This window comes from Lobosporangium transversale (genome assembly GCF_002105155.1).
Source record: "Lobosporangium transversale strain NRRL 3116 chromosome Unknown BCR41scaffold_16, whole genome shotgun sequence".
Lineage (NCBI taxonomy): Eukaryota > Fungi > Mortierellomycota > Mortierellomycetes > Mortierellales > Mortierellaceae > Lobosporangium > Lobosporangium transversale.
Genome location: NW_019028994.1, coordinates 698,013 through 711,450, shown reverse-complemented (window position 1 = coordinate 711,450; position 13,438 = coordinate 698,013). Strand labels below are relative to the sequence as shown.

General features: G+C 40.4%; 2 protein-coding genes across 2 annotated transcripts; one reads left to right on the top strand and one right to left on the bottom strand.

The window, feature by feature from the left end:
- Window positions 1–5,331: 5,331 nt before the first annotated feature.
- BCR41DRAFT_386196 (Oxysterol-binding protein-domain-containing protein) lies at window positions 5,332–10,022 on the bottom strand. Its single transcript, XM_022027769.1, has 6 exons — window positions 9,757–10,022; window positions 9,426–9,470; window positions 8,966–9,343; window positions 8,468–8,779; window positions 6,588–8,266; window positions 5,332–6,450 (listed from the first exon to the last, which is right to left on the bottom strand). The coding sequence occupies exons 1-6, from the start codon at window positions 9,869–9,871 to the stop codon at window positions 5,392–5,394; spliced, it is 3,588 nt and encodes a 1,195-aa protein (XP_021881972.1). The 5' UTR covers window positions 9,872–10,022; the 3' UTR covers window positions 5,332–5,391.
- Window positions 10,023–11,439: 1,417 nt separating this feature from the next.
- BCR41DRAFT_352768 (guanine nucleotide-binding protein subunit gamma) lies at window positions 11,440–12,504 on the top strand. The gene is made up of 3 exons (XM_022024009.1): window positions 11,440–11,481; window positions 11,801–11,971; window positions 12,334–12,504. The coding sequence occupies exons 2-3, from the start codon at window positions 11,871–11,873 to the stop codon at window positions 12,452–12,454; spliced, it is 222 nt and encodes a 73-aa protein (XP_021881971.1). The 5' UTR covers window positions 11,440–11,481; window positions 11,801–11,870; the 3' UTR covers window positions 12,455–12,504.
- The last annotated feature ends 934 nt before the right edge of the window (window positions 12,505–13,438 follow it).

Below are 13,438 nucleotides of genomic sequence, written 5' to 3'. Positions count from 1 at the left end.
TGTACCATTTTGCCATCGGTGGGAGGAGCCCATGATTGAACATCAGCAACTTTTTCTGGATTAATCCTTCTACCATTTGCATCGATGACGAACCCGAGCAACAAAACTTCCATGCGGAAGAAATTGCTTTTTTCCTTATTGATAATCAGATTGGCACTTGTCAATAGTTTGATCACCAATTTGACATGTTCAGTGTGCTCTTCAATGCTGTCGGAGAAAATGACAATGTCATCAACATAAACGCTAACGAAGTGAAGATCTCCAAGCAATTGAGACATTCCTCTTTGGAATATACTGGTCATAGGCTTCAACCCAAAAGGAGCACGAGCAAACATATATTGTTTGTTCATATGCTTAAATGCCGTGTAGGGTTGGCTTTTCTCATCCAGAGGTAATCTATGATATGCTTGTGACAAGTCAATTGTAGTAAAATACTTATGACCTGCAGCTCGTTCCAATATTTCGGAAATGATAGGGATAGGAAAGTTATCAATATCCACGAGCTGCTTGTTCAGCGTTCTTGGGTCAAGACAGACTCTGTATTTAATAATTTCACCTTCTAAGTTTTTCCTTGCTGCAAGCGTGAGAGAGTTTTTGTAGGGATTGCCTTTAGGTACCTCAACGATAACTCCGTTGTCTAACCATTTCGGTATGGTGTGAGATGTTTTCTATGTGGTCGCGAGTCAAGGAGACCAAAGTTGTTTTTATTATTGTTGCCAGGCAGCAGTGATCTAAGCTGGAAGCGAAGCAGCAGCGATTTTTGAGAACAAGCACGTGCTGGTTAATTTTTTCAGCATGCTGGTTCGTTTTTCCAGCATGCTGGTTCGTTTTTCCAGCATGCTGGTTTATTTTTCCAGCATGCTGGTTCGATATTTCAGCATACTTGTTAAAATTTATTAAAATTTTTAACTTGCATAACCAAGTGCTCCTCCATGCACTGCTACCTCAGAATCTCGAGCATCAATAAAAGCTTGATTACTCACAGCTACAGAATGGATAATCCTCATTCAAACATTTGTCAGTTTTGTATATGCACATGCCTAAAAAAAGATGTCAGCCGTAGTCACCCTTCATTGCCTCTTCACAAAAAAACAAAAATGGCGTGCTAACTGCAGCTGGTGGAACAGAAAGGTTTTCATGCTACACAAAACCAAACACCAATTGAATGCTACAACGTTGCCTTTATCTTCTTTATCTTCTTTATCTTCTTTCCATTGTTACCCGTTTTACTTTCACACAAAATCTTTAAGAAATAATGGCAAATCATACACATGATCCTCTTCACCAGGATGAGAATGGAGAACAGGGGTATGAGGATGAGGATGAAGATGAGGATGAGTATGAGGATGGACACGAGGAGGGGAATGAGTATCAGGAGGAGCACACCAGTGACGAGGAAGAGACCCTTATACCTCGCCGAAATCAAATCGAACGAAGAATGCAACTCCAGAAAAGTCTTCCAGCAAATAGAATCGATTCTCCCCAAACTAGTGATGCAGCCTACAATGGCGAATCGTTCGAGACGCAAGATATGCCGTGTGATGAGCTTGAGGTACTAGACTCCTATCTTGGTGCGAACCCAATCTCGTCTTCATCCCAGACGATGAGACCCATGGTAAGCATTGGTCGCGAAAAGAGGAGGTTCATCAAAACTTCTTCTCCTCCCGGTGGATTTGCGCAATCGGTTCATCATGCCAGACCAAGGACGTTTGGACGTTCTCAATCATCAACAGCTTTGCCTACATCACGTTATAATCATACGCTACTTGCTGCACAGCAAGCCCCACTGTCATCTCTCCGTTCATCCAACAGCTTCTCCCAATATCGGGAGTCAAAACCAGGCCCATCTTCAGTCTCCTCGATTTCTACATTGAGCTCCACGCAACAGCGCAATATTTACGCGTTCAAGATCTATTAATCTTCCCTCTTTTGACTTTACACGTGCCATTGATGCTGAAGCATTGGCCAACCGGCGGAGAGAGCTGAGGGATAGTCATTTTGCATCAAACGGATGGTATGATTTGTACGAGTTACTGGATTTTGGTACCATTCCTACGCCAGAACAATTCTCTGACGCCCCTCCCTCTCAAAAAGCATTAGCCCTGATTCCAAATCAAAAATCCTTTCGCAAAAACAGCGTGATTGGTCATTTTTTCAAATCAAGCAAGGAAGAATTCCAGTGTCTGGTCCTGAAAGATGGAGTAATCTGTGGTACTACATACAAGAAAACTGGGAGTGGATATTCAAGATCTGTTCACTTAACTCAGTGCCATGGCGATTTATATAGTGCCCTCCAAGAATTTCGCAATTGTCAGAGCAGGGTTAAAGGTATCATGCTGCCACCTGATCCGGAAGAAGTTGACGTGGCTCCACCAAGAAAGGCAAAATTCGACATCGCACGAGATGAGATTGTTAATGAGAGCCTCAAGAAGCCGCTCCCTCATGAACAAGAAGCATTCGAGGATACGCTTTTACTGCAGTTAATTCGACGATCTTCAGATCAATCATTGAAATGACCAATCCTTATTTCAATATCCCTACCACAATGGCTATGCAAGACAGGATGGATCGACGAGTTCGAGAGATGAGACGCGAAATCAAAGAGTACATTACCTATTATAAGCTTTACGCTGCCGTCACGACAGATTGCTGGACAAGCGTCGATCACAGGAAGTTCTTGGGGACTACAATGCATTTTTTCACGCCAAATTTCGAGCCAGTATCTATTGCAATAGGGATGGAACAAGTCTATGGGGTGCAAACATCCCAAAATATTCACCGGAAGTTTGGTAAGTAAAATGCTGATACATCTGCCCCTTATCTTTATATTTTCATAAGTATTGCAACGTTCTTAACGTTCTTAACGTTTTTTTTTTTTTTTTTTTTTGTGGTCTTTTGATTCATTTACCAGCTGAGGCTATTGATAGCATGGATATGAGCGAAAGACTCATTTGCGCAACAACAGACCAAGGTGCTAATATAAAAAAAGCGATAGCTCTCTACCAAGAAGATCACAAGGGGGCGCACTGGTTGGCATGCGCCTCACATAAGATCCAGCTTTGCATCAATAAGTCTTTGGAGCTATGCGAACCCGCTAAGAAATTATTGGACAAGTGCCAAGATATTTCAGTTTTTTTCAGAGGCAATGCCGCGGCGATGTCTATCTTAGTGGAAGAACAGGAAGGCAAGGGTGCCAAGTTGCTGTCGAGGAACATTACAAGATGGAACTCCCAGTACAAGATGGCAAATAGAGTGCTACTTTACTCTCAAGCAATTTCTCGCACCTACCATCGCATGGAATCCTCCGAAAAAAGGGAGATAAGGTTGAAAGCAAAGGAATTAGAGCCAAACCTACTCGATCGTGATGAGGTCAAAGCTCTCCGTGAAATCATTCATATGATGACAGATGCAGTCAAATTCACTGAATGGGTGGGCAGTACCGACCATCCAAAACTGTCACAAATGTATGTGAAGTTGAAAGAGTTGCTACCGGACTCTCGCACATACGACACCGAGACGGCACAGGAGCTCTGGAGAAACCTTAACAGGCTTATCAATACGATGTGGGCCGTGGATGACATTCCCGATGTTATGCTCATATCGCTATTCCTGAACCCGGTGACCTTGAGTATCATTAAAGACATAATGACAACCAATGGTGACTCTCTCAGGAAGAAAGCTCTAGAGGTGACCAGAGATGCAGCAAAAAAGTTTGCCGCCACCCAAGATGGAGCATGTTGGGATCAACTTCCTCTTTTGGAACAAGAATATTACCATTCGATAGTTAGTGTCGATATGGTATATTATGATGCGTCTATTTCAAGAACGCCGATGATGGACATCGCGCGTTTTGCTCTTACTCCTGAGCTTTACTGGAAGGAGCAAAAGGACAAGGGATTAAGAGGAATGGATTATATTGCTCCATTTGCACGAGCATACCTTTCTGTCCAGGCTACTTCCAATGATTCTGAAAGGTTATTCAGCAGAGCCGGATGGATCCTGTCTGCACGCAGAAACCGAATGACCAATCAAAACTTCCGTAGCATCATATTTTATCACAGCTTTGTCTCTGCCCTGAAAAAATTACTAGCAGTAGCAGCTAACTTTTTTATTAAAATAAAGGACTTCTATGGCAACGCTTAATTTCTAAAACAGATGCCAAACTATGGCTGACATCTTTTTTTAGGCATGTGCATATACAAAACTGACAAATGTTTGAATGAGGATTATCCATTCTGTAGCTGTGAGTAATCAAGCTTTTATTGATGCTCGAGATTCTGAGGTAGCAGTGCATGGAGGAGCACTTGGTTATGCAAGTTAAAAATTTTAATAAATTTTAACAAGTATGCTGAAATATCGAACCAGCATGCTGGAAAAATAAACCAGCATGCTGGAAAAACGAACCAGCATGCTGAAAAATTGAACCAGCATGCTGAAAAAATTAACCAGCACGTGCTTGTTCTCAAAAATCGCTGCTGCTTCGCTTCCAGCTTAGATCACTACAGGCAGGAGCCTTTTATTAAGGGCTCGCCATGACCGTCACACAATGTTCTGACCTTATGAATAAAAATGGACGTGCCCCTGAGGTGTACTCCCAAGCCTCGGTACGTAGCACGGTGGTGTTGACTTCGTCTATTTCTACTTGCGCATAGAACTCAGAGAGCGTTCTTTGAATCACGCAGTCATCTCTGACTTTTAGATGGACTTGCATAATGTCTAATGGGCAGTGACTCTTAGGGCCAATCTGGCTATTGGAGCAACGGAAGGACTCAATGGCTAATAAGAACTGCTTCTGTTTGATGAATTCAGTTTCTAACTCTTGGTCTTCCATAGTAGAAGGCACAAGTGGCGGTTTACTTTCTTCAGCTAAGAAGTCTTTTACTTTTTCAGCAACAGCTGTGGCTACGCCATGGATCCCAAAGCCGAAGCGGTAAAATAGATCCATTCCGATAAGGAAGTCGTAATATCCCATAGGCGTCACGCTGACTCTGCATTCAACTGTGCGGTTATTACATGATAGAGTAATAGCATCTACTATACCAACATTTTGAAAACCAGTAGTGTCATCTGCAAATTTAATTACAGTGTTTTTCGAGGTTGTAGTCCTTATTCTGAGGTCTTTAGCGATCTCTCGATTGCTGAAGGATATGTTGGAACCAGAATCAAGCAAAACCGTGTATAATAGGTCATTTATAATATAGGAAGTAGATATTCTGTAACCAATATTTCTATTTGGTTTAGGATTCGCATAATTATCATGCAGATGTGGCGCTTTTGATTGTAATCTTTTAGCTTTTAATACAGCACTTGTCGCTATTTTTAAAGAGTAAGGGAAGAAGGTTTTATTAACTACATGCCAATGGTAATCATTCTATTACATGGACTAATTATTTAAAAAATATCGTCATCTTCTATATCCCACTTGAGCTGCTCGGGGCGATCCTTCGTCGGTGCGCATCTCTCACGCTCCTCCCAATAGCCAGCACGTCCATCCCTGAGGTTGCCACTGCCCTTGGGTTCTCCAGGGAGATCACGTCCAATAAATTCCCATCCATCATCCTGGCCATTACGCTTGAACCAACGGGGTTGATGCTCTTTCCCAGGAGGAAGCATCCTGCGCTTGGCACGTTGCTTTTCTTCCAAACGCTGCTTTTCTGTATTTGCTAGATCAAACTCTCCATTCTCCATCGCTCGTTGATCGGGTCTCAAACGTGAATCTGTGGGACAGAGATGTTTCTTGAGTGAGTCCGGACAGTCATTCAGGGTCATAGCAAAAGGTGTAAGGTTGAATGGTGTTGGGGTAGAAGGAACAGGGTCACGCTTCCACAACAAGAGCACCTGCTTGGGTGAAAGCGAAGCAGCATAGGTTGATCCGCCTCCTGATCTTGCTTTTGCGTGATGGGATGCTCCTGATTGAGCTAATTCACCATGGTCATCCTCTGCCACATGGACAGCGCCAGCAGCGACAGCATCGCTCCCCAAGTCTTCGCCATTGCCCTTGCCAGCGCGACGTGCCACCAGACGTTCGTTCCATCGACCTGCTACTTCCCAGACCTCGTTACCCTTGGCATCCAAAGCGAATCCTCTGATCTCGTAAGCATCTTTGCCTCTCCAACCACGAGGCTTGAACGTCAGCTGACATTTCTCTCCTGTACGATGGTTTGTAATAATCATATCACCATAGTTATCAATCCAAGGTGTACCCACAATCAAATTTTGCACACAGGTTGTCACCTTCCTCCAGGAATAACGTTCAATAAACTTGTTTTCGTCATTCGGATCAGTCAAAAGTTCTTCTGATCCCTCCGCAAAGGCTTTAGGGACTTTGAGCTCAACGTTCGAAGTTCCCTTGGGGAGCACTTCAAAGGACTTGCCCCAGAACTTCGACTTTACATCAACCTCGGCGTAAAAGTTATAATTAGGTGACTCGCAGTAGCATGCGCTGATAGGCTACATTCAAGATTCCAATCGAAGCAAATAAGGTTAATGGTTAGAAAACAATAATAAAAATAAAAAAATAAAAAAAATAAAAAATAAAAAAAGAAAAAGAAAAAGAAAGAAAGAGAAATGAGTGCAATGAGACATACTGGATGGTGTGACACCTGCTCGGAAATGTAGCGAAATTGCTTGTCCTCACGACAATACTCGTACGTCTCGCCTAAAAGAGGGTTGAATGGTTTGGCAACTCTGCCGATCGTACTGGAGTAGTTGCTCATAGCGAATGCTGCAATAAATAGAATACGCTCCGTCGCCCCACGGTGTCGTACAGCCTTGTCAAGAAGCTCAATATACTCGGCGTCTTCGGCCATGCGCTGTAACATGGATGTTGGCTCATTAAAGTAGACTGGCAGCGTGATTTTGGAGAGATCTTTTCCAATCGAGTTCTTTAAAATGGCCCAAAGGGACACATCCGGACGCAGCGACGTTTGCTTTGTAGGAAGGCGATCGCGGACCTTTGCTGGATATCCCTTGAAGGAAGGCGCAACGTAGGGCTCTCCCGGCTTGGTAGAGGTGGCTTCATGATCAGTTTCTCCTGTTCCTGCCGCTACAGCACCTTCTTTCTGCCCAACTTCTTCCTTCTTCTCTATTTCCTGATGCCCCTCCGTCTCTTTTTCATTCTGCACTTCATCATCTTCAAGCTCCACAATGTCATCGTCGTCCACAGCATCGAAAAACTCATCTCCAGACTCTGCATCAGACTCACTAGACTCATCAGAGTCAATGTCATCCTTAGCCTCTTTTTCAGCCCCAACCTTGGACATATCTAATGCTGGATGGGCCGTGGCTCCTTCTGTTGGATTTTCGGAAGTTGCCATTACGGCAGTGGTGGTCAAGGTGGGCGTGCTGGCCTTGGAACGAGCTGGTCGACCCTTCTTCAACTTTCGCTTAGATTCTTCTGTGCGTTTCAAGAGATCCTGCATCTGCAGTTGCTCCTCAGAGAGAATCCTTAAATTTTCTTCCCAAAGCTCACGTTTTTGTGACTCTTGTTGTAGAATTCGCTTCCAATAATCCTCACGATCCTTGGTCATGGCCTGGAGTTTTTGAAGCGAGTTCTTGATGGCAAGTGATGATTCATGGGTGGCCAAGGTCAGCTTCATGATTTCAGAGTCCTCTGGGACTTCTGCAGCTCTCTGGAGTCGGATCAGGTTCTCTGCAAACTCGGTGTGAATCTGGATCTGAGACTGTACATAGTTATTTGTTGTGATAAACGATTCTGCATGTGGAACAACACTGTCCTCGACAGCAGCCTCATCTGGGCTGGCAGAAGAAGAGCGGGATCGTTGTGAACGAGCCAAAGATTTCCCTTCCCGAACAACGGTTCGTCCACGAGCCAACATCGAGTCTCTTTGTCGAGAAAGATCGGTACCTGAAAGGCTCAAGCTCTGGCGAGGTTCCATGAATGACATGCGATCATTGGTTCCCGAGGTCTCTTCTATCCACTGTTTTGATTGGTTCAGTGCAAGGATCCAACGCTGAGCCTCTTGAGCGTGACCTGCTTTGAGATGATATCGAACGGAGCCTTTGCCAACGATGTCAAATCGCTGCTTGTCATTCGAATCGATATCGACCTTGGCGATTCTCAAGTTGATACTTCCTCTACATGCATTTCCAGCGTCTTCCTGGTTGTGAAAATATGATAGGATACCATCCTCAAGTACGAACCACCTCGCTTTATATCCTGAAGCGTAGTTGGTCCATTTGAAGAGTGTTCCCTCAAGTTTAGGTGGTTGCCCAGGTGTGGTTGGAACTATAGGTGCAGTGGATGCTATTTATATAAAAAAAAAATAAAATAAAATAAAAATGAAATGAAATAAAATAAAATAAAATAAAATAAAATAAAAAATTAATAATAATGATAATTAGCTTTTTTAATTTTACGCTTCATTTCAAAGAAATGCATTACATCAATCAATCAAAATAAAAGTAAAATAGTTATGTCATTCTATTTTTCTTATTATATTATTACCTTGGGAACGAGAATCTCGTAATAGATTCTTAATTTTTGTATCCTTGGTAACATCGGCAGCAGTTTTTCCTTTCTTGTCTCGAAGAAGTGTATCAATCCCTTGATCCAGACACCATTGCACCATAGCCATATCCTTTCGCCGACTGGCAGAATGTAATATGGTTGATCCTGTCTCGGTGTCTTGGTGACTGATGTTGAGTACAAACGCAGCACGAGGATGATCAAAAAGCCCTTTCAAACTAGTCAAATCTCCTGCTTCTGCATATTGGTGCATGAGTGCTGTCGTCTTTGAAAGGTATTCAGTTCGATGGGCTAAAATAGGATTTATTTTTTTTTTTTTTTTTTTTTTAATATCAGAGACGCATAGTCATTTAGTATCTTGTACTCGTCAGGAGTTGGAAAAGGGGAGGAAAGAAAGAAAGAAAGAAAGCAGTTTCATGGTGCCTTGTAATAATGTTATAATGTTAATGTCAATGTCAATGTTCAAGTTGTTTATACCTTTGAGGACAACGCGCACTTCAACTATGGAGGCTACATCGAGAGCACTCTTGCCCTTATAGTCCAAGATACCGTCGTTCACCTCAGCCTTCGAAAGCAATAGTTTGACTACATCAAGACGGCCCATACTGGATGCGATATGAAGGGCGGTTGAGCCATGACTATCTCTAGCATTAAGATCTATTTGAGGTGTAGTGTTGACGACATATTCTACGACTGGGTATTGTGCACATTGAACTGCAAGGTGAACAGGTGTGGTCTGACTTCCTTGAGATGCACTCTCGAATGAATGAGTGCTGGAGATTGAGGCGCTGGGGTTGTGAAAGGTCGGTCCAGTCTTGTAGGTGGGTAAGAGCACAGAGAGTGAATTCAAGTCGCCTAAAGAAAAGAAAAAGAATGGGGCAGAGGGTAAGCAAGCGAATGTAATGAATAAAAAAAAAATAAAAAAAAGAGAATATACCTTTCTGCAATGCTTCGAGGATTTTGAACATCTTCATGGGATCATCTACATTAACATCGGCATCATATGGTATAAAAAAAAAAAAAAACAACGATCAGCAACTATTCATTTGCTAAATTACATCAGACCTGGCAAAGACTTTTTTTTTTTTTTTTTTTTTTTTTTTTTTCATTCCTCGTTCCTTTTGCATAGACATGCACACACACACACACACACACACACACATAGACCGTTATTCACACGCCTACGTAGTTTGCAACATGTTTAAACTGAGCAAAAATTATAATTGCTGTAAAATAAATAAAGAAAAAAAGGTTGTATTGTTTAATACCTTGGGACGCATTTGTTGGAGATGTAGAGGACAGGTTCTGGCGCGTGTTCTGGGTAAAAGCTTGGTCAGACCGACTCTTTTGAGGCGAGCGTTGGACGGTTGGGACCGTCGACATGGCTTTGTATTTGGAGGAAGAAAGAAGGAAATAAAGAAAAGAAAAAGAAATAAAGAAATGAGAAATGAAAAAGTTAAACTTATTACCCTTTCAAGGGTTTTTTATTCTATGGGTTACAAAAAGAAAGTAAAGAGGAAGGACATTGAAGGGGAGCAACTTGCAACTTGATAACTTGGAGGGACTGCAACTTGATAACTTGACCCTTTTCCCCCGTGACTGAGCTGTCCCGGAATGTGACAACCCAAATTGCAGTCTCATCTTTACTTTACACTATGAGAATAACGCATGCACGAGCATATGAACATTGCGAAACCATCAGATTATGATTAAAATATATAAATATATTCCGTCTTTTGTGTTTCAGTAGCAAAGAAAGATACGCTGCGGGAGGGTGTTTGACGTATGTATTGTGTGAATGGATACAACTCCAAGAAAGACGCGTGTTTTACAGATAAATATAGAAGATGGGAGGAGACAAAGCGTAGATAAAAGCACACGACACTTTCTCTCTCTTGCTTTCTAATCCCACTCTACCAGATAAAGGATAGATATTCCTCATCAACCAACCACTCCTACGGGTTTTGGCTCTAATTGCTTGCTCTCATTAAAAGAAAAAAAAAAAAAAAAAAAAAAAAAGAGTTGTGAGCAAGAGTGATAATCTTTTCCAACCTGCGCTGCAATGGACATTGATGAACTTGCAATTGTGTCTACGCCACACAACATAACATGTACAACACAACATCACATCACCAATGTCAATGCTATACTTTTTTCAAAAAGGAGTGAGCATTAGAAAAATAAATGATCCGCCATCCACGAACGACAACGATGTTTCTAAACAGCCCCCTAACAGAAGTGATACACATGCACAAACAACCATCAACCAACATTTTTGCCAATGATCGTAGTTTTTAGACTGAACAGAGCCCGATGCCTGAAAAGAATTGTTAGGATAAACTAGGGCGGGTTTTTTGGGTTGCATGAATGAATTATTTCTATTTATTTTATTCTGTAAAGGATTGGTTCTCTTACCTGTCCTGTGTGTACCGGACCCCATACATCATCCCATGTCGGATGTCGGCATACATCTCCACCCCTAATTTACTTTCTCTTTCTCTTTCTCTCTTTTTTTCTTTCTTTCCTCCTTTTCTTCCTCTCTTACTTCCTTTTCTTTCTCTCTTACTTCTTTTTCTTTCCTTTAAAAGATACTTTGATTCATCCGTTCATTCATTCATTCGTTCATTTATTTATTCATTTATTTATTTATTCATTCATTCATTCATTCAGCTCATTGATCTCTTCATTCTGTTTATTCCACTTTATTATTCATTCTTTTTTTTATTCGCACTTTGCATCACACCTCTTCCCCACACTTTTCTTTTTCTGTTAAAAAAAAAAAAAAAAAAAAAGAACCAAGCTCTTGCGGCACATATCCATTGACCACATTACGACAATTCCTCTCGCTCACTCAGTTTCTTTGTATCCACTTTTAATATTCATCTCCACATTCATTTTCTCTCTCTCTCTCTCTCTCTCTCTCTCTCTCTCTCTCTCTCTCTCTCTCTCTCTCTTAATATTTCCCCCTAACATTACATTTCATTATCTCTCTTGTAAGTTGTAATTTGCTAGTTGTCACGTTCTCCTCTCTCTCCACATTCAATTCGTTTCACTTTAATTCAATTCAATTCCTTCTCCACATCCCCCCCTCCCGATAAAAATCAATTTCACTTTATCAACAACAACACATCTGATCGATCCACTCTTTTCTTTTCTCCAATTACTTTGCTTTGAAAAAAGGAAAAAATAAAAAAAATAAAAAAAAAGAAATAAAAACCAGTAGAGCCTTGCTCCTCTTCTACCTTGCCTTTTCTTTCACCAACTTACACAGCAGCATCACCTTTTCTACTCTTTATTCTATATTCCTAATAGATCATATTTAAAAAAGAAAAAGAAAAAGAAAAAGAAAAAGAAAATAAAATAGACGACATTTCTAATCTCAATGTCGACAGAAATGAGGCTCCAGCGTCAGCTGGAGCATAACAAGAAGCTACGTGAGCAATATGAACGTGAACGTATCTCTGTATCCCAGGCAAGCATCCTGTAAGTTTTTTTTTTTTTTTTTTATTATTATTAAAAGGATAATTTTTTAGTCTTGTTTTTTGTTTTTGTGCAACCCAAAGCTCCAATTCATCACAAGGTTATAATCAATACAAACAAAAAAAAAAAAAAAAACAAAAACAAAACAAAAAAACAAAAAAAAAAAAAAAAAAAAAAAAAGATTTTATCGTAACGAAGCGAAATAAAAAAGCAGGAAACTAGGAAAGGAGTACACACAAATACAGAAACATACAGGAAACACAAACATCGACAACAAATGCAAAAATGAAATTGATCAGACTCCTGACCGTGTAACAAGCTCAAACTTTCTCACTCTTTTTTCCTCTTTACGTCTTTGATCATAGGCTTATTCAATACTGTCAAGCAAGGAGAGACATGTTCATTCCCACCGTTTGGGGTGAAGTGGATAAGAAGGAGGATCCTTTTGAGACCCAGGCCACTGGATGTGGCTGTAATATCATGTAAAATAGCTTCTTTTTTTTTATATACATATATATCAAGGAATAATAATCATCGTAATAATAAATAAATAAATAATAATTAGTATTTAATAAAACGTAAAAATGTAAAAAAAAATAGTATACAATAATCTTTCTCTCCCCCCTTTTTTTTTAAATGTGTATCCCCCGAATCCTTTTGTTATTCCTGCTAAACAAACGGTCAACTGTATACACATGTTGTTATTCAACGTTTGTATAAATAATTATCTACTATTTCACCCCCTTAGTCTAAAAAGATCAACAATGTCAATGTCAATGTCAATGTCAACAAAAAAAAAGGAAAAAGGGAAAAAAGATGAGCTAGGATATTGCCGACACCAACACCAATTGATTAAAAACAAAAAAAAAAAAAAAAAAAAAAAAAGTTTCAAGCGTTGCAAGTTGTCTGAACTTTGAGTGTGTTCTGGCCCTTTCTTTTGCTTGGCCCCTCTCTATGCCCCCTCCTCCTCCTGCCTGTGCCCCCCTGTGCCACTTAAAATAGTCTTTTTTCATGCGCCACTAAATGGAGTTTACTTCCAACTCTTTCTTTGTTATACATCACATACATCTTATACATCTTTACACGTCCTTGTTTCTGTACTGTGTACTGTACGGTATTTATTTATTTCTATTATTACAATCTACTCTAGCCCTGACAAAACAAACAAAAAAACATTTAAAAAATAAAAAAGCAAAAACATCCTCTTTCCTCTCCTCACAATCGTAGTGTCTGGGAGGAGTAGTTTTATATATTTATATATACAAGCGTTGTAAAAAAAAAAAAAAAAAAAAAAAACCATCTTTAAATCAAAGAAAATAACGTTGAAACCATAAAGTTTTGCTCAGTGATCAGTGATCAAATAGTGTATACACTGCCTTGGGTTCTGGGAGATGCTTTCTCCCCCTCTTTTTTTTTTTTTTTTTTTTTTTTTTTTCTTCTTCTTCTTTCTTTTTTTATGATCACTCTTCA